Source organism: Narcine bancroftii, chromosome 3 (genome assembly GCF_036971445.1).
Source record: "Narcine bancroftii isolate sNarBan1 chromosome 3, sNarBan1.hap1, whole genome shotgun sequence".
Lineage (NCBI taxonomy): Eukaryota > Metazoa > Chordata > Chondrichthyes > Torpediniformes > Narcinidae > Narcine > Narcine bancroftii.
The window spans coordinates 44220894-44244469 of record NC_091471.1 but is presented as its reverse complement, the minus strand read 5'-3'; the positions used below and the strand labels follow the sequence as shown (position 1 = coordinate 44244469).

At 38.1% G+C, this 23576-nt stretch overlaps 1 protein-coding gene across 10 annotated transcripts in view; it reads left to right on the top strand.

Annotated features, from left to right (window-relative positions):
- Nucleotides 1-23576, top strand: part of LOC138757126 (transcription factor 4-like) — a 664743-nt gene that overhangs the window by 461072 nt on the left and 180095 nt on the right. For 2 of the 10 annotated variants that reach the window (XM_069923944.1, XM_069923943.1), the window contains exon 1: nt 22114-22267. The exons of the other annotated variants lie outside the window; for them this stretch is intronic. In XM_069923944.1, the coding sequence (XP_069780045.1) occupies nt 22199-22267 (69 nt within the window). In that variant the 5' untranslated portion in view covers nt 22114-22198. Of the gene's footprint in view, nt 1-22113; nt 22268-23576 lie in introns of those variants that run through there. 10 annotated transcript variants of the gene reach the window in all.

Below are 23576 nucleotides of genomic sequence, written 5' to 3'. Positions count from 1 at the left end.
CAAATGTCTTTGGAATGTTGAAATTGTGCCCACTTGAACAGTTTCCTTTGGCAACTTGTTCCAGATATGGATGAACTTTCTGAGTGAAAAGGTTGTCCCTCATGTCTCTTTTCAATCTCTTCCCTCTCATGTTAAACCTATGCCCGTTAGTTCTGGAATATACTACCCTGGGAAGAAGACTGTGAGCATTCATTTTATCCAAGCCTCTCTTGATTTTACAAAACTTTATAAGGTCACCTCTCAGCCTCCTATACTCACAGCAATGAAAACTCAGCCTATCTAACCTCTCCCTATAACGAAAGCCTACTCGTCCTGGTGAAACTTTTATGCTTCAGTTCTAACTTCATTAATTATGAAATCCCAACTTTTGTACTAAATATCCTGCTCAATGAAGGCAAACATGCTAAACACCACCTATACCTTCCCCACCTGTACCCATGGGCCTCTCTGTTCTACAATACTCTCCAAACTCCTGCCATTTACTATGTAACATGACCAAATGTTTGACGTGAATATTCATTTATGTAGTAACTAAATTCACATAAAATATAACTAACTTCAAATGATTTGCATTGCTTTCTTTTTTGATTAGTCATGAGGAACTTTAGTCATATATTACAAACTCGCGTGTCATTTAGTAACCACTCTTTAAGGGTTAACATAGGCTGCCAAACCTTTTTACCGCAAAACCTCTTATAGCTGGTGGTCACTCAGAAGGCACCATCAAGTTGGAAGTTACTTAAAGTTGATACTTTGGGAGAAGAAAAGAACAATGGTGTTTATTCAAGGAAAACAGATGGGGCATTTAAAGAGAGTGGTGAGTGAGACATGATTGGCAAGTCATCTGATAAACACAGAGTTGGAATGGCTCTGTGAAATGCACAATTCTGATCATTCTTCTTGTCAGGGGAATTATTGTTGCACCACTGTGACCATTGTAATGGTCATTTTGATTGACCCATATCTGGGTAAAGGATGCAAGATCATTCTTGTGTTTGGATTGTGACAATTCTGATGGTCATTTTGTTTGACCTATGCCTGGGTTTGGAAGAATAGTGGAAATCACACATTTCCCTTACGCAAGGGAAAGGGGAGATGTAACAAAATTCGTATGAAAAGACAGTTCCTTGGAAGCGAGTCATAGAAACATAGAATCTTAGAAGATAGGAGCAGGAGTAGGTCATTCGACCCTTCGAGCCTGCTCCGCCATTCAACGAGATCATGGCTGATTGCACAGTCTCACCTCCTTCATGACTACTTCTGTTCATCAGTGTAAAATTCTGAGTTTCAACACAAGATTTCTAAGATTGAACTGATTTGATTTTCTAGTATTGTGCCTAAACTGTAATGGTTTGGGGTATTGCACACATGCGCGTACACACACACACATATATCTATTTGAGCATATTTGGGGTTAATTTAACTAATGTGTTATATTACTAGTAGAAGAGGTACAATAACTGCTTGAAGAAATCTCTTGGTGCCTGCCACATTGACCACCGCCAATGGGCTGATCTCGCCTCCAACCGTGCATCTTGGCGCCTCACAGTTCGGCGGGCAGCAACCTCCTTTGAAGAAGACCGCAGAGCCCACCTCACTGACAAAAGACAAAGGAGGAAAAACCCAACCCCAACCCACCAATTTTCCCTTGCAACCGTGCCTGCCTGTCCCGCATCGGAGTTGTCAGTCACCAACGAGCCTGCAGCAGATGTGGACATACCCTTCCATAAATCTTCGTCCGCTAAGCCAAGCCAAAGAGAAGAAAGATTAATATATTGTTTTAAAAATAACGATGAATTTCTATTGCTGCTGGTCTGGAACATAACACTTAATTTTTCTCTTTCTGGGATTGACTTAAAGTTTAAACTTTTGTACTGTAACAGTATGTGATGATCATAAAAACTACTAACCCTGCAGTTGCTGCTCTTCATACTTTAATGTTTAAGAGCTTAACGTGAAGAAAAATCTGCTTGGCCCCTGAAACAATGTCATTTGTTCTGTTTCATGAACCCAATTAATCTTTTGGAAAGATTCTGCAGTCTCCTCCCAATCATCAGTGGTAAGTTGAGGAAAACATTAGGATGTCTTTCTATTCATATCGTATTCATTCCTATCTCTAGTCACAGTTAGCGTATTGCTTAGTACATAGCTATCACTATGCTCGTGAATCTGCTGATGTCTGTAGAGAGTTTGTCCATTCTCCCCATGACCATGTTGGTTTCCACCTTATGCTTTGATTTCCTCCCAGCCTCCAAACGTATGAGGATTAAAGGTTGGTTGTGTGTATTTGAGCAGTGCTTGCATGTGAGCTGTAAGGGCCTCCTTCCATACTGTATCTTGAAATATAAATAAAATATATTCAATTATATCAATTCTCCAGCCACTATTTTCATTGGAATAAATGTTCTGGAAACATACAAACAATTCAATTATCAGACTAGCAAGTTTTTTGTACCCAATGGTCAATATTTGGGTTAATGTATTAAATAAGTAGATAAAAAGTAACAGTTATGAATGAAGGGAAACAACAATCAGGAAGTTCCAACATTTTCAGAAACAGCCATGAATTATTAATTTCAAAGTTAAAATGTATCGTCAGAGTACCTACTTAATATTGCATGCAATCCTGAGATTCTTTTTCCTGCGGGCCAGGCTGAATTCCCTCTTGTATAAAAGAAAGAAATATAAATAAAGAATGGCTGATGTCCCGCATCGGACTTGTCAGCCACAAACGAGCCTGCAGCTGACGTGGACTTTTACCCCCTCCATAAATCTTCGTCCGCGAAGCCAAGCCAAAGAAAAAAAAAGAATACAGAAAAAAAATTCAGTATTAAATAATGTGCAAAGTAAGACTCCGTAAATGAGTCTGTGCTAAACCCTGTTGTTCAGGAGTCTGATGGTGGAGGGGTAACAACTGTTCCTGGACCTGATGGTGTGAGTCTTGAGGCACCTATTCCTCTTTCCTGATGGCAGCAATGAGACCAGAGCATCTCCTGGGTGGTATCAATCGTTGATGATTGCTGTTGCTCTCTGACGGCAGAATTCCACGTTGATTTTCTCGATGCTGTGGAGTGTTTTACCAATAATACACTGGGCTCTCTCCTCTACCTTTTGGAGGGCTTCCCAGGCCATGACACAGAAAAGCAGCACACTTTCCACTTCTTATCTGTAGACGTTTGTCAAGGTTTTCAATGTTGTACCAAATCTTTGCAACCTGCTGAGAAAGTAGAGGCGCTGATGTGCTTTCTTCACAATGGCATCAGTAGGTTAGGTCGAGGAAAGTTCCTCCAAGATATTGACTCCAAAGAATTTACATTTGCTCACCCTCTTTTCTTCTGATCCCTAATGATCACTGGATTGTACATATCGGGTTTTTCCTTTCTTAAAATCTCCAATCACCTCCTTGCTTTTGATGACATTATGTGTGAGTTTTTTCTTGGCACTTCATTCAGCCAAGTTTTCAATCTCCCTCCTGTATGCAGACTTATCGACCCTTTTTATACAGCCCGTGGTATCAAAATCAAATTTGTCATTTTTATTTACAATTCTTTCAGGAGAATTTAATTCTTTAAGGATAGCTCAACTAGTGAATGTTAAATTTGAGCAAAAATGCTTCAAGACATTAATCGGTCTCAAAATGTCCTTTCTATTAGCTAATAAACTATATTTAAAATTTACTGCATGCTGCACTTGAACACCCAATAATTTTCAATTCCTTCAAAACTCCAATCCTTGTTCGCTTCTTTTCAATGAGAACATTCTTTTTTGGATGAAAACTGAAGAGACTGTTTCTTCTAATATCACCCTTGTGTGAAGTTGCTGATTCTTGTAAGTTCAAAGAGAATCAAGTGTGACCACAGCATAGCAATGACAGTTCATTTTGTTGTATTCCAATGAAGAATATCAAAACAAATATATCATGTAATCTCCATAAATGGTTTATTTTCATGTCCATTGTTGGACATCAGTATATCCAATGAGCTAAAATTATATTTAAATAATTTTTGATGTACATTCTTGTGGAATTGGAATGATTTATTTGCCTCTCACTTTTGTGATAAACTTGCATTGTTCCCCGTGATCTACTGTTACATGGTTCTTCATGTTTTGCCAAACCATTTCCATTTGTCTCCGTCATTCACCTGCCATTTGCAGATGACCTATGTGCATGTGGATAATCAATGGGCAAATTCTAAGTTGCTGTCGATTGCTCCACCAAAGCATATAAAAGGATTGATCTTGCTTTAAATATTAATGAGGCCAGCAGCTCTCCTTGGCAGGCAAAATTAACGATGGGACCTTGATGATCATTTTCTCTATTTCAGATTTAGATTTCAGATTTATTATCAGAGGACAGACATGACATCACATACAACCCTGAGATTCTTTTTTTCAGGGGCCACATCTCAGTAAAGGCATGCTTTGATGATGAAATTCACTGCCAAAGCCAAATGAGAGAAGGAGTTTTCAAAAACCCAAAACCTCAATTTAACTGACCAGTGATCTCTGTAGATATGTTCCAGAAGTAGAAACAATTCCATAGTCCTTTCCTGAGAATAATTGAACTATATATTTATTCATTTGCACTTTGAATGCTGCAATTGAATGTGCCTTCACCGTTATCCCTGGCTTGGCATTCTGGTTCCTGATTACCGACAGATTTTTTTAAATCCATAGGTCAATTTGGTGCTTTTGCCAATCTCCCATATATTATTCTCCCTGATTCTCAATCCCTTGCTAATGAAATAGTTTTTTTTTCTATCTTTTTTCATCTATACCAGTGGTTCTCAACCTTTTTCTTTCCACTCACTTACCACTTTAAATGATCCCTATGCCATCATGCTCTGTGATTAGTAAGGAATTGCTTAAAGTGGTATGTGAGTGGGAAGGGAAGGCTGAGAACCATTGCTCTAGACCCAATTGTTACTGAAATATTTGGCTTGAGAAAAAATGTCATTGGCCCATTTCCTTTGGAGTTATGAAACCGTGCACATAATGAGTCACTAAGGTACAATTAAAACAGAGGTTTTCAAACTTTTTCTTTCCACCCACATATATCACTTTAAGCAATCCCTTACTAAACAGAGGGAATACTTAAAGTGGTATGTAAGTGGAAAGAAAAAGGTTGAGAACCACTGATCTACAACCTTCATGATGTTGACCACTATCAGATATCCTCACAACTTCTATTTTGAGAAGGACAACCCCAGATTCTTCTGTCCCTCTCCAATAATAAATATCCTCCTTCCCTGAATAATTTTGTGGAATCTCTTCTGCACTGTCCCTGAATTCTTCAAGGTGTGGTGCTGAGAATTGGGCATCATTTTTCAATTTTGGCTGAATCACTTTTTCATGACCCCCACCCCCACCACTGTGTCCCTTTGGTGTCTTCTTTATTCTTGAACTCCTTTTTAAAGTTGTGTCCTCTGGTTACATTTCCATTTTAGTGGGAAGAATGAGAAGAGGCACACTTTACATCTCAGCATTGAATTTCATCTGCCATGTACTAATCTATTCCACTAACCCATGTACATTTGCAACTTATTATTTCTCCAGATTTTGTGTCATCTGCAAAATGATTTGTCTCTAACAAATCCATGCTCACTTTCTCTATTAATGCACTCTTGCCTGACCGTCAACCTTGATTATTGTTTCTAGAACTGAGCTCATCAGTAAGGTTAAATTATATGGTATTAACTACTGGGTTATATCTGTGCACCGTTTTCAACCAAACTGTGCCATTTTCAGTTCTAAAGCCTCAAGATCAAATCTAAAGAGGATTGAAAGATTAGGGCCAAGAACTCTGCAACAACCTTCCTTTCTTCTCCGGACTGGATCCAGCTAAAGTGCTGCAAGTCATTCAGCTACCTTATTATCGATCTTCAAACTATCCAAGATCTGAATTGCATCATCCTTTACCCAACCTATGTGCAGCATTTTGTTCTTCGATCGATGAATTATGTTAAATACTCCTTTTATGCCCTCTGTTTAGTCTCTGATTGATCCTATTTCTCTCACATGCCTAGAGGATATTGTGGATTCCTGTTTATATTTGCTGCAAATTATTTTCAAACTTTTTCTGTCTCTTTTATGTTTATTTGCCTGCTGTACTGCATGAAAACAGCCTTCTCTCAGATGTTAACAATGTGGCGTCCGTCAAATACTCATTTTTCTGTTTGACTTTCTGGTCACCCATGCAATTCTGGCATAAATTCGCTGTACTCTTCTTTCTCATGGTAATGCTGAAATGTCTTCTGCTTAATGGCCTCAATTACATTTTCTTCTTCTGAGCTTCAAATCCAATTTATCTGAGGCCACTCTGTTCTTATTCCATGAAATTGGTCCTTCTCCACTTGATAATCAGTGAGGAGGAGGAGACGTTGTTTCCAATTCATACTGACTGTGGTCTTCTGATGAGAAAGTCAAGGATCCAGTTGCAGAGGTGGGTACAGAAGCCCTGAGCTTCCAGCTTCTTGACCAGCAATATAGTGCCTGAACATTATATTAGGATCAGATATTTTTGATGCTGATTCAGAGATAAACGGTGAGAGTTGTTAGTAAAGTGTTTTGCCAAGTTATCTTGATACAAAGAAGATGGGGTCTCTAATTAATATAATCTAAAATATGACATCTTGGACCACACAGTGCTCATTCAGTACTGCACCAGAAGACAATGTTGGTGTTAATTTTTACCCTGTTGATTTCTCAAACCAAGATGTTACCAGCTGGTCTAAAACTTCTGTGTCACCTTTAGGACACTGAAATAATTGTCTAGCAATTTTATCAGTTCAGTTGTTTCATTTGTTTTTAATTGATGCACGAGTCTTTTTTTAGGAGTTTGAGTTTTACCAACAATTTTGGTCATGGCAATTAAAATCTGTAAGCTTTGGTTGCTTCTTCCAAAATAGTTCCCTACAGCTATGGCATCTTCTATGTTTCCTCAGTATGGGAGCAATATTGATATTTTGGTCATCTGTACTTGAAATTGCGTCGATGATTGTTGGTCAGTGATTGAACAGGAAACATCCCTCACCCAATTGAACTCCCCCTTTTGCCACTTGGACTGAAGTTGGCCAACTCCACAAAGAATCTGGTTCAATTTTTGGGCCTGCGTGATTTATGCAGCACAGCAAATATATGCTGGAGTCTGAGGGAAGGATTTGATTGATGCTTCAGTACTGAACCTGTTCCACATGTTTACTCAACGTGCTGAAGGACAGTGCAGATTTCCTTCCGCTCTCCAACTCCAACCTAGGGTTTCTTCATTCTGTGCTGGTGTCCCTTGTTCTTTGTTCACTGACAATTAAATAGCCTGTGCCTCTCAACATTTTTAAGTAACGTCAGGAGCATGTCCCCTGTGACTCTCTTGACTGAAAACCATCTTATTTCTTTGAGTTTCAGTTCCCATGAGCCCTAATCTTCTGAATGTTTTAAGTGTGATCATAATATCTTAAGATCTAATTCTTAATAACCTGCATAAATGACAATCATATTGTTGATCATAAAGCAGTTTTGAGAAAGAGGGGTTTATTGGATGTCAAAATGATGGCTATTGAAATCTCCAGGGCAGTTATTAAGGTACTGATGTAAGAAAAAAAATATTTACTCGCTGTCCTATATGGTTGATTCCAAATGCCAGTACAATATTGACATTACTATTTATAATCCTCAAAGGCCATCTTACAGATGGTACAGTTTCTGACAGCAAAAACAGATCATAAAGATTGCTTCATTGAAACTGGTAGATAGCTTTTTAGTGTTGGTTTCATGTGGAAGTTACATCAGAGTATTGGAATTTAGGAATGAATAACGATCTTTTATCCTATCCAGTTGATTCTGCTTGATACACATGTGAAGACTGTTGAGACAATTAAATGGAAAAAACATTTGTAAGACAAAACCTATGGAGAAATTACATGTGATTAGAGCATTTTCTTAAGTTCAAATTTAATTCCACCCCTGGTCCCCTGTGAAAAATCTTGATGTGCTCAGAGTTTGATTTTGCTTCACAATTTGTTTTTTTTTCTTTCATCCTCTCTGAATTTCATATTGATTAGTTGCAGGTTGAATGTATGAATGGGTAGTATATTTTATAATTGTTTTTTGTATTGTGGATATTACTGTGTTAAGTTCAATTTTATTATCACATGCACAAGATGCAGTAATAGAGGTTGTTTTGTGAGCAAACCAGTTGCTTCTCATGCACAAGTAAGTCACCATACAAAAGTGCAGCCTTACAGGGAGAGAGATCAATTGGTATAGAGCAAAGGCAACATCATTTTACAATTGTAATGTCCGTTCAGGAGTCCGATTACCGCAGGAAAGAAACTAACCTTGTATCTGGTGACGCGTGATTTCATACTTCTGAATTTTATTCCCGGTGGGAGGGAGGTGCAGAAAGTCTGGCCAGAATGGGATGATTCTTTGAGTATGTTGGCTGTTTTTCCGAGGCTTGTAGATGGAGGAGAGGGAGATATGTGTGATGGCCAGAGCCACATTCACAACCCTCTGCAGTTTCTTGCAGTCTTGAGTGGAGATCGTCCCTTAGAGTGCAGTGATGCCCACTGATTGGATACTGTCATTGGTGGACTTGTAGAAGTGGTTAAAGGGTGCAGGTGATGCGCCAAATTTTCTCAGGCTTCTGAGAAACCAGTGGCATTGATATGTTTAATGGCTATTGCGTCGACAAGAGGAAAAAGATGAATGTCCGCATACGCCGTGATTGAAGTAAAAACACAATGCTGGGAAAATTCAGCAGGTGAAACAGAGTGCAGTATATATACAGAGATAAAGATGCATAACCAATGGATCAGGCCTGAGCCCTTCGTCAAAGTATGAGCAAAATGTAGGCAGCTACCTGAATAAAATGGCAGGGGGGAGGGGCAGGGGGAGGAGCACAGACTCACATGGAAGAGGTAGTGGGTGGATAAGGGATGGAGGGCACAACAGCAAACAGGGGGAGAGGGGATGGCTCTGTGAATAGAGAGGGAAGAAGGTGGAGAGCTGGAGGAAAGGAGACAAAGCAATAAAGAGAGGAAGAACAGGGAGTGGTCTAGCAGAAACTGGAGAAGTCAATGTTAATGCCATCCTGTTGGAGAGTTCCCAGGTAGAATATTAGGTGTTGGTCCTCCAATTTACAGATGGCCTTGGTTTGACAGTACATGAGGCCATAGACAGATGTGTCGACAATGGAGTGGGTCACAAAATTGAAATGGGTTCCTGGAAAACCCATTCTTCTCTTGGAACATCCCAAAACGATTTCCAAATGCCTCTGACGTTCCTTCACTCCATATCCCCCTCTCTGCTCCGCAAGACCTTGGCTCCTCACTGTCTACTGCACACTGTTCTCCATTCCCTGCCCTTCTCTCTGTCTTTCTCCTTCTCTTCTGCCTTTGTCAACTCTTAACCTTCCTGCCCACCTTCCTTTAACCCAGATGTGAACTCCAAATCTTGGTAACCACCAAACCAGTTTTCCTGTAATGTTCACATGCATTACGTCCTTTTATCCTGCATTTGGATACCTATGCAGGGAGGAGATGGAAAAGTGGAGTGGTATGAAATTTGGGATCTGGACCTGGGAAGGAACAGAGAACCAATGCCAATGGCAGTGTGTTTAGAAACCAGCAGTGAGCTGGGGGTGGAGCATAATATCCAGGTCAAAATACTGAGCGACATGCGGCCTGCCATTTCTTTTGTGTTAAGCAGTGTTGATTTTGTACAAAAATCACTCTTTTTAAAAAAAAATATTAGCAACAGATTAATGCATTAAAAAAAAACCATTAATTTGCAGTTATGTTAATTGCACATTTTAACAGTTATTAGCTGACGGACCAGAACCTGATATTTTCTGTTGTAGAAACAAAATTTGTGCTTTACTTTCAAAAGGAAATATTTAAAGAGCTGGTAAATAATAACCTTGTGTTGACTTAGTCCCTGAAAATTCACAGTAACAGCTGAGGTATAAAGAAACCATGTTTGATGCAGATCAATTCTGGAGGTGATTATTTGAAATATTTTGTGAAAGGGACACTTTCAGATCTTGCGCACATTTATTTAATGCATCACCCTCTTGTGAATCTAATTTAATAATTGAATCCTTTCATCGACCATTTTTGGTAAAAGCTGGTTTGGTATATACAGAATTCATTACTGAATGTAGATCTTTTGGTATTGCACTGAAAATACACGTCAAACTGATGAAGAGATTTGGAGAAACCTAATGAAGAAAAATTCAAGATTATGAAAGAGATTAGCAAGGTTAATTAGGCAACTTGTTTAGTTTCATCAAGGGTTCAAATACCAGAGGGAATAAGTTCAAAAAGTAGGAAATTAAGAGAAAAGAGTAAAACTGTGCTTAACTTTTCAACATTAAAAATTGGACGTGTGGATTGAGTTACCAGGAGACCAGATGTTGTTGGAAAGAAAAAAGAAATAAAAGATGCCTGGATGGGTCCATAACGGTTATTTCCCTAATTTTAAGTTTTCTTGAGTTTTTCTTTTGTATTTTTTTCCAAAGGAGAATAGCTGCTTTGTTGTGCAAATACATAAAATGACTCTGCCCTTACACTGGTTTCCACTTTTTCATTCAATTGAAATAAGTGCAAAAATAGCAAAATACGAAGTATAGATTATGCTTGGAATCATTCAAATTTTAGGTGACTTGTGGTTTAAGAAAGAGTTGAACATAAAATTATATGCCCATGATATTTATATTCAAATTCATGTTTTGATTGTGATATCAAACTCATTAATGCAAAATTAAATGACTCATACACTGTTTGAATTTACATGTACATTGGTACAAGGATGGTGCTTGAAACATTATGTTCTCTGCTCATATCTGAAATATGGGTCAGAAACCCTTGAACCCAATGTTACTGATGTAAAATTCACTAGCCTAATTTAACTTTGATTAATTAATTTTCCTTGGTTAGTTAATAGTCAAAGTGAGAATTTGAAAAAGATCAAACTGATTTCTAAGTGCATATTGTGCTATTGTAAGTGTGAAGTGAAAGTTCAGTAGTGCTTTGAGTCCAAAATTGATTTTAAATTTAAATGTAGACATACAGCACAGTTACAGGCTATTTCGGCCCATGAATCCATGCCACTCAATTTACGCCCCATCAACCTACACCACTGGTACGTTTTGAACGGTGGGAAGAAACTGTAGATCCCGGGGGAAACCCATATGGACTCAGGGAGCACGTCAAAGCTCCTTGCATACAGCATGAATTTGGTCCCCAGTCCTGATTGCTGGCACTGTAAAGACATTGTGCTAACTGCAACGCCAACCGTGCCACCCTTTATTTCACCTTAATAAGTATTTTGAGTAGAAAATAGCAGTTTTGCAACAGTGAGCATGCAATGCTAATTCGAATGTCACAAATTAATTTCAAAACTGATCAAAATCAGTTAAAATAAATGGAATGAAAACTGAATGGTTCTGTCAAGGGGAGGTGACCCTTCTGCCTGGTTGTTGCTCTTCCGTCGACCATTAAAAATCTTGTGAATGCAGTATCTTCAGTTTTATTTGCAAATTTTCAATCATGGAGCATGGCCTGAACAATATCTATATTAGGCTGATAAGTAGCAAATCATATTCATGCCCGGCAAGAGTCAAACAAGATCCAACAACCAACTGCTTGTCGTTAACTTCATTCCTTCCAAGTACTGGGGACATTGGGGAAACAGAGTCTTAATTGGGCATTGTGCCTCATAATTCCCTTTCCACCATCTTAAAGGTGCAATGACCCACTCTCCATTTGTCTGAATGAGTACTGCTCCCAACAATACAAAAGAAAGCAGACACCATCTAGGACAAAGCAGCCAATTAGATCAGTAGCCAGGTTGCTACTTAAAGCCTTCTGTCCCTTCGCATCCATGCAGCATACCAGCAGTATGTGCAATCTTGTGAAGATTTCTTCAAAAACGCTGCTCTAAACATGTCTGACCATTCTGTCATTATCACTGAGTCAAAATACTGGCACTTCCCACCTTAGCAGTTGAGAGTGTCTTCACCACGTTCTGCCAATTTAGGAATGAGTAATTAAATTTTAAAATTAGACATACAGCACGGTAACAGACCCTTTCGGCCCACGAGCTCCTGTCACCCAATGGCACTCAATTAACCTACAACCCCCCGTACTTTTTGAACGGTAGAAGGAAACCGAAGCGCCCGGAGGAAACCCAAGCAGACGCGGGGAAAATTTACAAGCTCCTTACAGACAGCGCTGGATTCAAACCCCATTCGCTGGCACTACAAAAGTGTGGCACTAACCGTGCAGCCCCAAAATCCAATTCTTGCGGATTTTGCCAGAGTTGTTCATAGCTAACAATTTAATGAAAAATACTTCTTTGTTCATATTGTCAACGTGTTGAAAATCTGGGATTTTTGTGTAAATTTTCAAATAGATGGCAATTTGCTTGCCAAACACATCACAGAATGAAATACTCATCTGCCCAGACGAGGGATGAATCTACAGAATTATTTGATATGCATTGGTATGACGATGGATGAATGTCAAATTTCCCAGGCAGGCTGAGGAAACTCTTCCCATTCCCTGCTGAAAATGTATGTAGCGTGACAGTTGGGTGAAGATGCCCACACTTGAATAGCCTGGTGACAAACTCTGTCTTGGCTAGCATGGAACACTGGAGGTTTGCCAGTGCCTGTGGAGACGAACTGAAGCTTCTGTTGCAATCTTTCAGAGCAGGAGAGAATAACTGTAGGAAGGCAAGAGAAATATAAAGATGTTTCATTCTGAGGTTTCACTTTTCAATTGTTCCTCCCAACAGCCGTTTAATTTTTCAGAAGAGGAAAAATTGTAGGTATTTAAGTGGGAATCTGTTGAGAATTTTTAGTTAAGCTTTTGAAATTTATTATTTTAAATGCCCCACCCTTTAGCCATTCCTGTTGGAATTGCTCATGAATCATAGTTTGGCATATCCACAACAGGTTACAAATTACAACATTTTGTTTGTCGGTGAGGAAGCTTATTTCAATTAATTGTCTCGTAGGTCTGCTGGGCAGGTTTCATTTTTAGCGATTTAATTATAGTTTTCAAAACATCGGTAATGATTGAAATAATTTGAAAATTATAACTTCTGGTGGCTTTTGAGTTATTTAATAGTGCATGCCTTTGAGCTAGCAGGGACAGGTGTAGTAACACACACCAAAGATTTATTTTGTGGTGAAGAAGTTACTGTTTATACTTGTAAAGTTGGTATTGTGAGTTGGTTTTGAATTTGTCCATCACAGTCGATTCCCCCCAGGTGAAAAACACAAACTGGAAATTTGGTCTCAGAGTAGGAAAGGCTGGAATTGTGCAACAGATCAGTCAGGATGTGAAAAAAAAAGACAGGAGGCAATCCGGTTTCTGATAAATGTAAGACCTTTTATTTTTGGTTGAAACACTAACATCGACTGTACCTCATTACTGCTTAGTGCTAATTTTTAAATGTTTCTCAAATTATTTTCTCAATTCATTGATAATACATTGTAGTTTCCAATTGCCACTAATGAGAATCTTTGGCTTGGCTTCGCGGACGAAGATTTATGGAGGGGTAAATGTCCACGTCAGCTGCAGGCTCATTTGTGGCTGACAAGTCCGATGCGGGACAGGCAGGCACGGTTGCAGCGGTTGCAGGGGAGAATTGGTGGGTTGGGGTTGGGTGTTGGGTTTTTCCTCTGTCTTTTGTCAGTGAGGTGGGCTCTGCGGTCTTCTTCAAAGGAGGTTGCTGCCCGCCGAACTGTGAGGCGCCAAGATGCACGGTTTGAGGCGAGATCAGCCCACTGGCGGTGGTCAATGGGGCAGGCACCAAGAGATTTCTTTAGGCAGTCCTTGTACCTCTTCTTTGGTGCACCTCTGACACGATGGCCAGTGGAGAGCTCGCCATAGAACACGATCTTGGGAAGGCGATGGTCCTCCATTCTGGAGACGTGACCTACCCAGCGCAGTTGGACCTCATTACTGCTTAGTGCTAATTTTTAAATGTTTCTCAAATTATTTTCTCAATTCATTGATAATACATTGTAGTTTCCAATCGTCATTAATGAGATTGGAGGCATTGAAAATGTAACTTTCACAGTTGTATCCTTTTTTCAGATTTAGTGACCTTGCACTAATGCTTACCTGCCTTTCTAATGCTGTTACCTGTTTATATATACATAATTTGACATGTTCAAATGTCACCGCATTTTCTGGAGATAGAAAATTCATTGAAATCTTGGCATCTTTTTTTAATATGTCTTGCTTTGATATCCCATTTGGTCACTAAAAGTTCATTTTTGTCAGAAAATGGTAAATAATTGCCAAGTTCACCTGTGATTGTTGGAGGCAAAATTTAAGTCGCAATAATGTGGCTTTAATCTATATTAGTATGTCTTACTTTTGAAAATGTTTAAATAGACACCTCGTGAATCAAGCACATTGAATCCAAACTTGGAATTCTTATCATTTCAATTTGGGTTCTTGTGGTGGGCCTCAAATTTTATTATTATCTTAGTTTGTTCTAACCATATATAAATTATTTTAATACTTCCCAAGTTTATCTCAAAATGGTTCTGCAGATCTGAGTGCTTATAATCCTAAATCATTTTCTTAAAATATTCATTTTACTCTGTCATATAAACTGCATTTTTTTTTAAAGATAGTGGAAATTGCGTTCGATCTTGATCTTGATGAAGTGGTCAGCATGCAAATGAAAAAATGGATTTAAAACAAACTGACAAATTCAATCAGCCTCTTGCTGGACAAGTACAGCAGCAATCAAACTCCACCCTGGCAATGGGGCTGATCCCTAACATGCAGAGATCTGGCTAGGAAATATTGACAGAATTTGGAGACTGACAACTGTGCATTCTAAGGTCTCCAAATTGAGGACAATTTTCTGTAACTTTTTAGTGTAATTGTGAAGGAAGAAAAACCTTTATATTTAAAAACAGCAGAAGTTTTGAGCAGTTAGTATCTGGTTTTAGTTTTCCATTTTAACTCCGTTGGTTGGGTTTATATTTTTTTTCTGTTATGACTGTGTGTGCTCAGGCTTGAAATATGAATTGAAGGAATCAAATTGCTCTTTTTAATGGTATGTTGATTTAATTTTTAAGCTTGATGGGCTAATTTCTACCAAAATGAACTGTAAAATTCACTTTAAAACCCCATCCGGCATTCGTAATATGTTGCTCTGTGTGCATGTGCAAGTTATGAGCCTGCCATAACTCATTGTATGAGAGTGGGTTTCCAGCAATGCCAAAGGGTCTACTTAGAATTGTAGTGGAATCAGCTCTCTGGAAAGGTCATCAAAGATAAACGACACTTTTCTTCCAGGATTTGGCAGTACTATGTAGCGGCCCTATTTTCCCACCAAAAAAAAGAGCAAATAAGTTTTTGGAAGCTCAATAGATAAATGATTAGTGAGATTTCTTGCTCTTTTGTTAGAAAGAAATGTTATTAAGGGAAGTTATCGCATCTGTCGTGCTTACCATAGTTGTTCAGAGGATAATGTCATTTGAAAAGCATTTAACAAGACAACAATGTTGTATTATTGCGAGGACTGGCCTGTGAATCAATTTGAATTATCAGGTGTATCGGTGTCTCACATCACACTATCTGTGGGAACATTCCACCTGGCTAGTTGGCTAAATTAAGTATAATGGAAATATTTTCATCACCCATGATTATAAATACTGAATTACAAATAATTATAAAATGACATAAAAAATATAAGTCTGCACTGACAACTATTTTTTTCTTCTAGTTTTCCAGCCAACTATTTTGATTTTATTTATTTTTGGCTTATTTTCTGATGATAATCAACATGCCTAGCTTTTTTATTTGTTCTAACTAATTTTTCAAATTAGTCCACTGACATTTTATTGAGAAATCTGCCATTGATGTAATGTAGGAAGTTTGAAACTAAAGATACATTTTGAAAATTGTCATTGTCTTGAGGCAGGATGTTTAAAAATATATACATTTTCATGAAGTGAATGTTTTTAATGTGTGGTAAATACATTGAGTTATTCATTTAAATTCAGTTAGAATGTGCAGGCCAGACATGGTAAAACTCAGTACCCAAATCCTGAACTGCTTCAATTTGAAAATGGTAATTGCAAAAGTGATTTTGAAATTATAATTTTAATATTTACACTTGTCAAAAGTATGTATTGCACACTAATTACAAACATTTTGTGCACCTCTATGAAGTAAAATTCTCTTTGGATATGAATTGTATCTGTAATATTTTCAAGGGAACTTTGAGTAATAAGGAAAGTTCCATTAATGTTTGCTGTCAGATTTGTGACAACATCTGAGCCATTTGATCAATTTATACCCTGGTCACATGTTTCTAAGTGTCTGTTAGTCTATATTTAAACTGTGAAAAAAATCGAAACTTTACATCAATTAAATAGCTACCACCATATTGTGGCTACATTTGATATGTTGTGACTTCTTGAGATTGGCTTGGAAGATGCATTAATAAAATTTGCATTCTGTTCTGGGGAGGAGTTATCAGAGTTAGTAGTATATAATATCCCCGATATTATTCAAATGAATGAAAAATAAAACTCTACTTTGTCATATTTCACGGAGAAAAACCTTTATAGCTCTTTATGTTGCTTTTTCCTTTCATGCACACGTTGCCTTCCATTAATATAATTATGGTTTTCATTTCAGTAATTTCAAGTGCACTGATGAATATATATGATAAGAGTTGTTCAGATTTGAAGTTTGGACAGGTTTTCAGTGTAGGATTTTTTTTTCTTTTTCGATGAAGCGCTACTCAAAATACTTTAAGGTGATAATTTCCCAGTGCATAAACAAGTATAAATGTGTGTTTATATATGGCAATTGTGTGTGTGTGTGTGTGTGTGTGTGTGTGTGTGTGTGTGTGTGTGTGTGTGTGTGTGTGTGTGTGTGTGTGTGTGTGTAGGGAGTGCGCGAGTGTGAGGGAGTGCGCGAGTGTGAGGGAGTGCGCGAGTGTGAGGGAGTGCGCGAGTGTGAGGGAGTGCGCGAGTGTGAGGGAGTGCGCGAGTGTGAGGGAGTGCGCGAGTGTGAGGGAGTGCGCGAGTGTGAGGGAGTGTGCGTATGTGTGCTTGTGTGAGTGAACGTGTGTGTGTGTGCTTGTGTGAGAGTGAGGGTGTGTGTGTATGAGTGTGAGGGTGTGTGCGTGTGAGTGACTGTGTGTGAGTGTGTACTGCTCATCATATTGCTGTGCTTCTGCACTGTTACATTTGTGTTGTGACAAATAAATGTCTTTCTGGGAGAGGGAATTATTTTGCTTCGTTAACAGAATGTTGGTGTGCTCCAGGTTGTTAATTGGCGCAGCATCTCGAGGATTTTTTTTTCCTTTGCAGTGGTCCAAAGCATTTTATCCTGTTATTTTGAACTCTATTGTTTAAATATCCATTGATGCTTTTTAATGCAACAAGTTATGCAGGAATGAAAAGTATGCTGAAGGTATGAGTAACTTATCTGAACATTTTAACTACCTTTATTTTGGAGGGAGGAAGTGGATTACAGCTAAAGAATCACCATAAGGTCTGCATCGCATTTTTAATTTAGTAACTAACATATGAATACATTTGCATATTAATTAGTTGCAGATTAAATCATGCATACATAAGAGCTTCCTTACTGCGTTCAGTGTTTGTCAAAAGCCCCAAGTCTAAGCTGACGACTGCTGTGTAAAAGAGTACTCGGAGTTGTTTTTTGATATATTTTTATTTGGGTATATCATCATTCATAAATGTTTTAAAATTTTGGGCAGTCTTGCAAAATGACATCTTACACCTGTATGTTTCTTCCAAGTCTAATTTTTGTGCATCAAATTCCTGTTCATAATCATGTTAAACACCTCCTTAATTGCATAGCATATCACTGTTAACTCTTTAAACGCGGACTCATTTTGAATATTTTAAATTTAGGCTATGTATAGATTTACCCTCAGTTGCATGTGATAAATGTGTAACGTAATGTAGCAGCATATGCTGTATGTTTTTTTCCTTCAAAACTCAACTCCATTAAAGCCTCGTGAACCAAATTTTGGAAAGTCTGCAATATACATATGCTGTCATTTCTTGCACTTTGTGGATAAGGATGAATTTCTGCCTTGTTAATTCTTCCTTTCTCCTTAAAATGTGCGAATTAATAGTTTTCCTTCATGTCTTAAATTAATCATTAATTTGCATTGAATCCAAATAAGAATTATTAACACTGGTATAGACATATGTTGTAAGCAATATCATTTTATTTGCATTGGTATAGAGAAATTTTCAGCTTGCATATTGTTCCAAACTCTCCGCACGTCTTTGTAAATTGAGAAACAAAATGTATATTATCTGCCTAATAAAGAGCAAGCCATATTTGGAGCAAGTGAAATCTAGTGTTCTAATCCAGGTTAATTGTGAACCATCCAGTAAAGCTTCTTTATCTTGGAATTAACACTAAATCACATTGCTGCCTACAGTCTTGGGCATTGATTTAAGTGGGAAAACGGGGAGGAAAAGGGGAAGGAGGTTATCTCCTAGCTGAGATTAGATACATTTCAGCTTTGACCATGGATGCAGCTGTGAGGTATCAGGGCACTCCAAAACCCGTAAAGATGGCAGGACGAGGTTTTAGAGAATTAGTGCTTGTGACGATGTCATTACTATTAAGAAATTGGTTGTGTGTTTTTAGCAAGAGAACCAAATACTGTAAACAATACAACAAATATTTGCTTCTTGTATCTTTACTCGCTTTCCTCCTTTATCTGAAGAAATATTCATTCCTTTTACCTTACCATTTTACCAAATACTTGTTAAATTAGATGTGTTCCTCTACAAATATCAAAACCCCATTTTCTTCATTTCTTTTTTTACTTTATGGTGCTCAGATTGCAAATATTTTGAGCTGCCACGTTCTTACACACTTGTTTTATTCCGCCCCCCCCCCACATGCAATTATGGCTATTAATTTTCTAGTTCTAATATTAGTCTAGTGTTTGCAAATGGAGGTTGGTAAAGTCACTTGTAATTCTTTGAATTGCACCTGGAACTGGCCAGAAATTGAGACCTTTTGCCAGCTCAACAGTTGTGGATGAAGAACAATTTTCATTGGGGAGAGTAAATATTTCATCAGAAAATTTAAGTAATTTCATGGGTCGGATTTGACAGCCTGCAGTCAGCAAATGTCAGCCAATTAGTTCAGATCAATCGCCAGCCAGGGACGAAAAGAATGTTTGCATTGATGTCATCTATACCCTTACTGAGTAACCTTTCCAGCAAGAGGATCTCTTTAAAATTGAATGCTGGAAATTGAAAATTAAGAAGTGGGAATACTTAAAATAAATACCTTCAGTGTTAAATGGATAGGTTAATATTTCAAGTCACACCCTTCTATCAAATCTGAAAAAAAGGTCTGTAAATTGGAGAAAAAAAAATCATAGTCTATCCTTTCGTAATGTGAAAAAGCTTTTCTGTGTTTGAGAAATGTGGAATAGAATTTCAGGTTTTCTGAAATTGACTTCCAAAATTGCACCCTGGTTCCCTATATGGACATCATATGTAATTTTCCAGCACTTAAATGGTAAAGAACAAATCAGTAAGCTTGATGTCCTTTTTTTTTCCACCTTTCCTATTTCTTTCTTGTTTATTAACTCGTAGGCCTGACACTTCAGCTAATTTGTCAGAGGCTGGAAACCTTTTCTAAAGCCAAGTTTAACGTATTTCACTGCTGTTGCAATGTCTCTAACACTGGCTCCATTGGGACAGAGTCCCATTAAACCACCTGCATCTTCAGTCCAAGAAAGCCCAAAATCATCCAGGGTACTTCCCCAATCATTCGAAGCAACTACAGAAAAAGTGTTGACATGTGGATGTCAGATGAGGATGAGAAGCGCTGTGATGACTTCACAGGAAAACAGCCCACTGGCTCATCTTGGTTTAGACTTGCACAAAAGCTAGAGCAATTTGAATAGAATGGAGAGGGAAATTATTGCTATGGAGTTGCATCTTAATACAAATGTTTACCTTTGAAATAAGAGCATATTAAAAAGTGAAGTCTTGAGTGTTGGTGCTTTTTAAGTGTCATTCTCATTAAGCCTCAAAGGGTGGGGAGCTTATTCCTGGAGAAGTACACGCCCAACACTCCCTGCCATCTAATATCATTCTGGGTTGTTAAGTAAGACTTCTTTGTAATTAAGGTGAGGTGGGGGTGGGGAGGTGCAGGATATACAAGTTATATGGCGTTTGGAGGAAAGAAAATGACATGCTGGTAGAAAATAACTGTTTTTTGACAATTTCCTGCAAAATGCAAGTGTTTGAATTAGGCCATCAAAAATAAGCAAATTGGAAATCAGAATAAGCACCATGGAGCCAATGTGCTGGGTCATTAAAGCTTCTAAACTACAGAAAGTCAGGTTAATTAGATTGAAATTATGCAAGCTTTTTCACAAACAAGCATGTCAAGTGGCAAATGTCCTCCTGTCTGCTGTGCTGGCTTTTTGTATTTGTCATTTCCTTGGTCGAATAATGTGCACCTAAATATTGAGTGTTCAGTTCACCTCACAGCAATCTATCTGCAACCAAAGTGCAGTCTTTATACAACTAACCTGCATCACGTTATTGGGGGTTTGGTCCTCACTGTGCTTGACGGTGGTGAACTAATCACAAAGGCTCACTGAGGATTAGGCAAAGACTGGAGTTTTCCCCGCAAATGGTTCCATGTCCATCTCTGATTTTTACAATAAACTTTTAGTAAATGTTTACTTTGTGTTGTTAATATTTAAAGGGGTGGTGCTCAGTATTCAGAATGAAAGGGTTGGTGGGTGCAGTGGTTTTATGTAGTTAAATATCATGAACATTGGAAGTCATAATTACAGGTCCACATAAAAAGGCAGGATAATGTTTCAAAAGTGTGAAAGGCCTTTGCAGGGAATTGTGAAATTTGTTTTTGAACTGCTCTGCTCTAAGTACATTAGACACTTTAAGGATGATTTTTTAAAAAGCAAATGTGAAATGTGTCAGATTGACAACTCACTGTTCTAATGAGAAGAAATCCTCAAAGCATGAAATTGGAATGAAATGTGTGATTATAATTCAAGTACTGTTTACTCCACTCTCCTGGGACTCAACATAAATACTGTGAGAGCAAGTCAGGTAGACAAAAGCATTATCCCACACCCTTCTCTCAGCAAGACGCAACTGTAGGCTTCAGCTGACATTTTTTAACCTAACTTTAACATGGTCTGCTCTCTTCTATGTGTATGTGTTGTTGTCACTGGACATAGAAAAAGAGAAAAGACATGGTTTAATTATTAAAATTCATTATGGAGAATTTTGGGAGGCTCAGATAGCATTAGCTTCAGCATATGCAAATTATTTAGTTTCATTTGGGATCAATTCCCAAAGGTCCTGTTTCCCATGGTGCTCTGAATTTGGCAAAGGGGAAACCTGTTTCCCTGTTTAAATGCTGCTGCGGTTTTTTTCTGGAAAGAAAATTCTTTTAAATCGAGTGTTGTTTTTCTTCTGTGTTGTCCGATGTGATTGTCCGGTTTGCTGCTGTTTAAGTCGACTAGCTCTTGCTCTGTGGTTGACCGGGAAGTCTGAAACCTGCCTATTTTAGCTGGGGTCATTTTGATCTCCACTAGTAGTTCTTCAGCAGCTGTGTACAATGCTGGGAGCTAGCCAGGAACAGAGACAGATGGTGGAGTTATTAGATGTGCATCATACGATTCCCTTCCTGCCACTAGCTTTTTAATCAAATTAAAAGAAAAAAAAGGAGTCAATTAACTGCATTTGTATTCAGCTCAATAATGTACCCTATTCTACTTTACCCCAAGGCAATTGAGTGGAAACCTGTAAAGTGGGGAGAGGCTATAGGTGAAGTTTTTTTCCAATTTCTAGGATCGGTGATGTTTCACAGACTTAATCAAATACAACAGAAAGTTGAATCTTCTATGCATTTTTAGGAAGTCGGTCTCATTTGGTACTGGGCCTGCTTCCAGTTTTCGCTCTGGGAAGTGAGTCGCTAGAGAGTCATTGCCACCCCCCTCCCCTCCATCACGTCAAAAATGGTCTCTTCCTGCTTTGCATATTCACCATGCTCGGCCTGGCCATATGGGAAAATGCAACTGAAGGAATTGTTGTGAAAAAAAAGACGGCTGAGTTTGAAATAAAAGTTGTTAGTGTGATACTGAAGAAAAGAATAAAAGGGCCATGTATTGTGCATACACAATACCCGGGATGGGTGGCAACTCATTAATGTACTACTATAATGGGAAAGCGGTAAGTTGAGCTGTTGTACAAGGAATATATTAGGAAGTTTGTTTTTTCCATAGTTTAAGAAATAGGTTAGAAAACTGCTTTGAGTTACCCTGCTGGCTGTCCGGCACATTTTGGTCATCAGAGTTTTATGTTACTTTTTTAACTGTTTTTACTTAACAATTAACTTACTGTCATAGCTCAGTTAAAAAAAAGTATATTCATATACCGGTAAATATAGTTTGGAAAAGTTGGTTACAATTTATTTTTGAGAACTGATGCATTCTGTAATAAATGTATGCAGATGGTTATATTAGAGTGCGGGGAGGAAAAAGTGCTGTCTGGAAATTTTGCGCGATGTGATGCTGAAGGTTTATTCTAGCCATCTGGATGTTTATTTTTTTCATTGACTGGGCCCTGAGAGAATGACTAGAAGTGTTTTTTTTTCCACCCCCAGCATTCTCCCCTCCATCCCTATCTGCCCCACTCCTGCTTTACAAACAGAAAGACTGAAAGGTACAATTTTGGAAGATTTGGAGGGAAGTGGTTACTGAGCGCATATTTATTTTCCTCCTTGTTGAGTTCACTCCATCTGATTCTAATCAGGTTAGGGTACTTAGGCCAAAAGGGAGCTATTACAGCTTTCACCAGGGCCCATTTGAACTGAGAGGATGGAGTCGAGCGGTTTTTAGTTTCACAGACAAAAAAACTGTGTATACAGATGAACATCTGTGAAATTGTAGCTTGCCAGCTAATATAACTTTTAATTTAACCTTCCACAGATGCAGAGTTTTTTTTTGGGGGGGTGAATTTAAAAAAAGTTAAGTGCAGGAATCACTGATATCCTATGCTGTTTTCAATTTTATTCTAAGTCATTTTTTTCTACTTATGTTCATCTCACATTCCTTGAAGATTGGACACTGGTAACCTGTTTTAAAGAGTAATTACAAAGCAACTGTTTTAATTATTTGCAATGCAATAAGACAGAAAAAATAGATTGTGTTATTTCACAAGGTAACCAGGAATTTAGTCAGATGGCTGTAGGAGCAGTCCCTAAACAGCGTTGTGCTCTATTGGAATAACCTCGATTCATATTATTCACTAGAAACAAAATAATGGCATAGATATTTGAGTTAATTTATTTATCAACAACATTAAAAATACTTGGAATTTTAATCGCTACATCAGAACAAAAGTAATGTATTATGACAACAGTTTGGGTCTGCGCCCACTGCAGCAGATCCGATCCGTAGTTCTCAGCTAATGGTAAAACAAACTTCTTTTTTTACGGAAAGTTATGTGATTGTTATAATGGGGCACACATACCATAGGC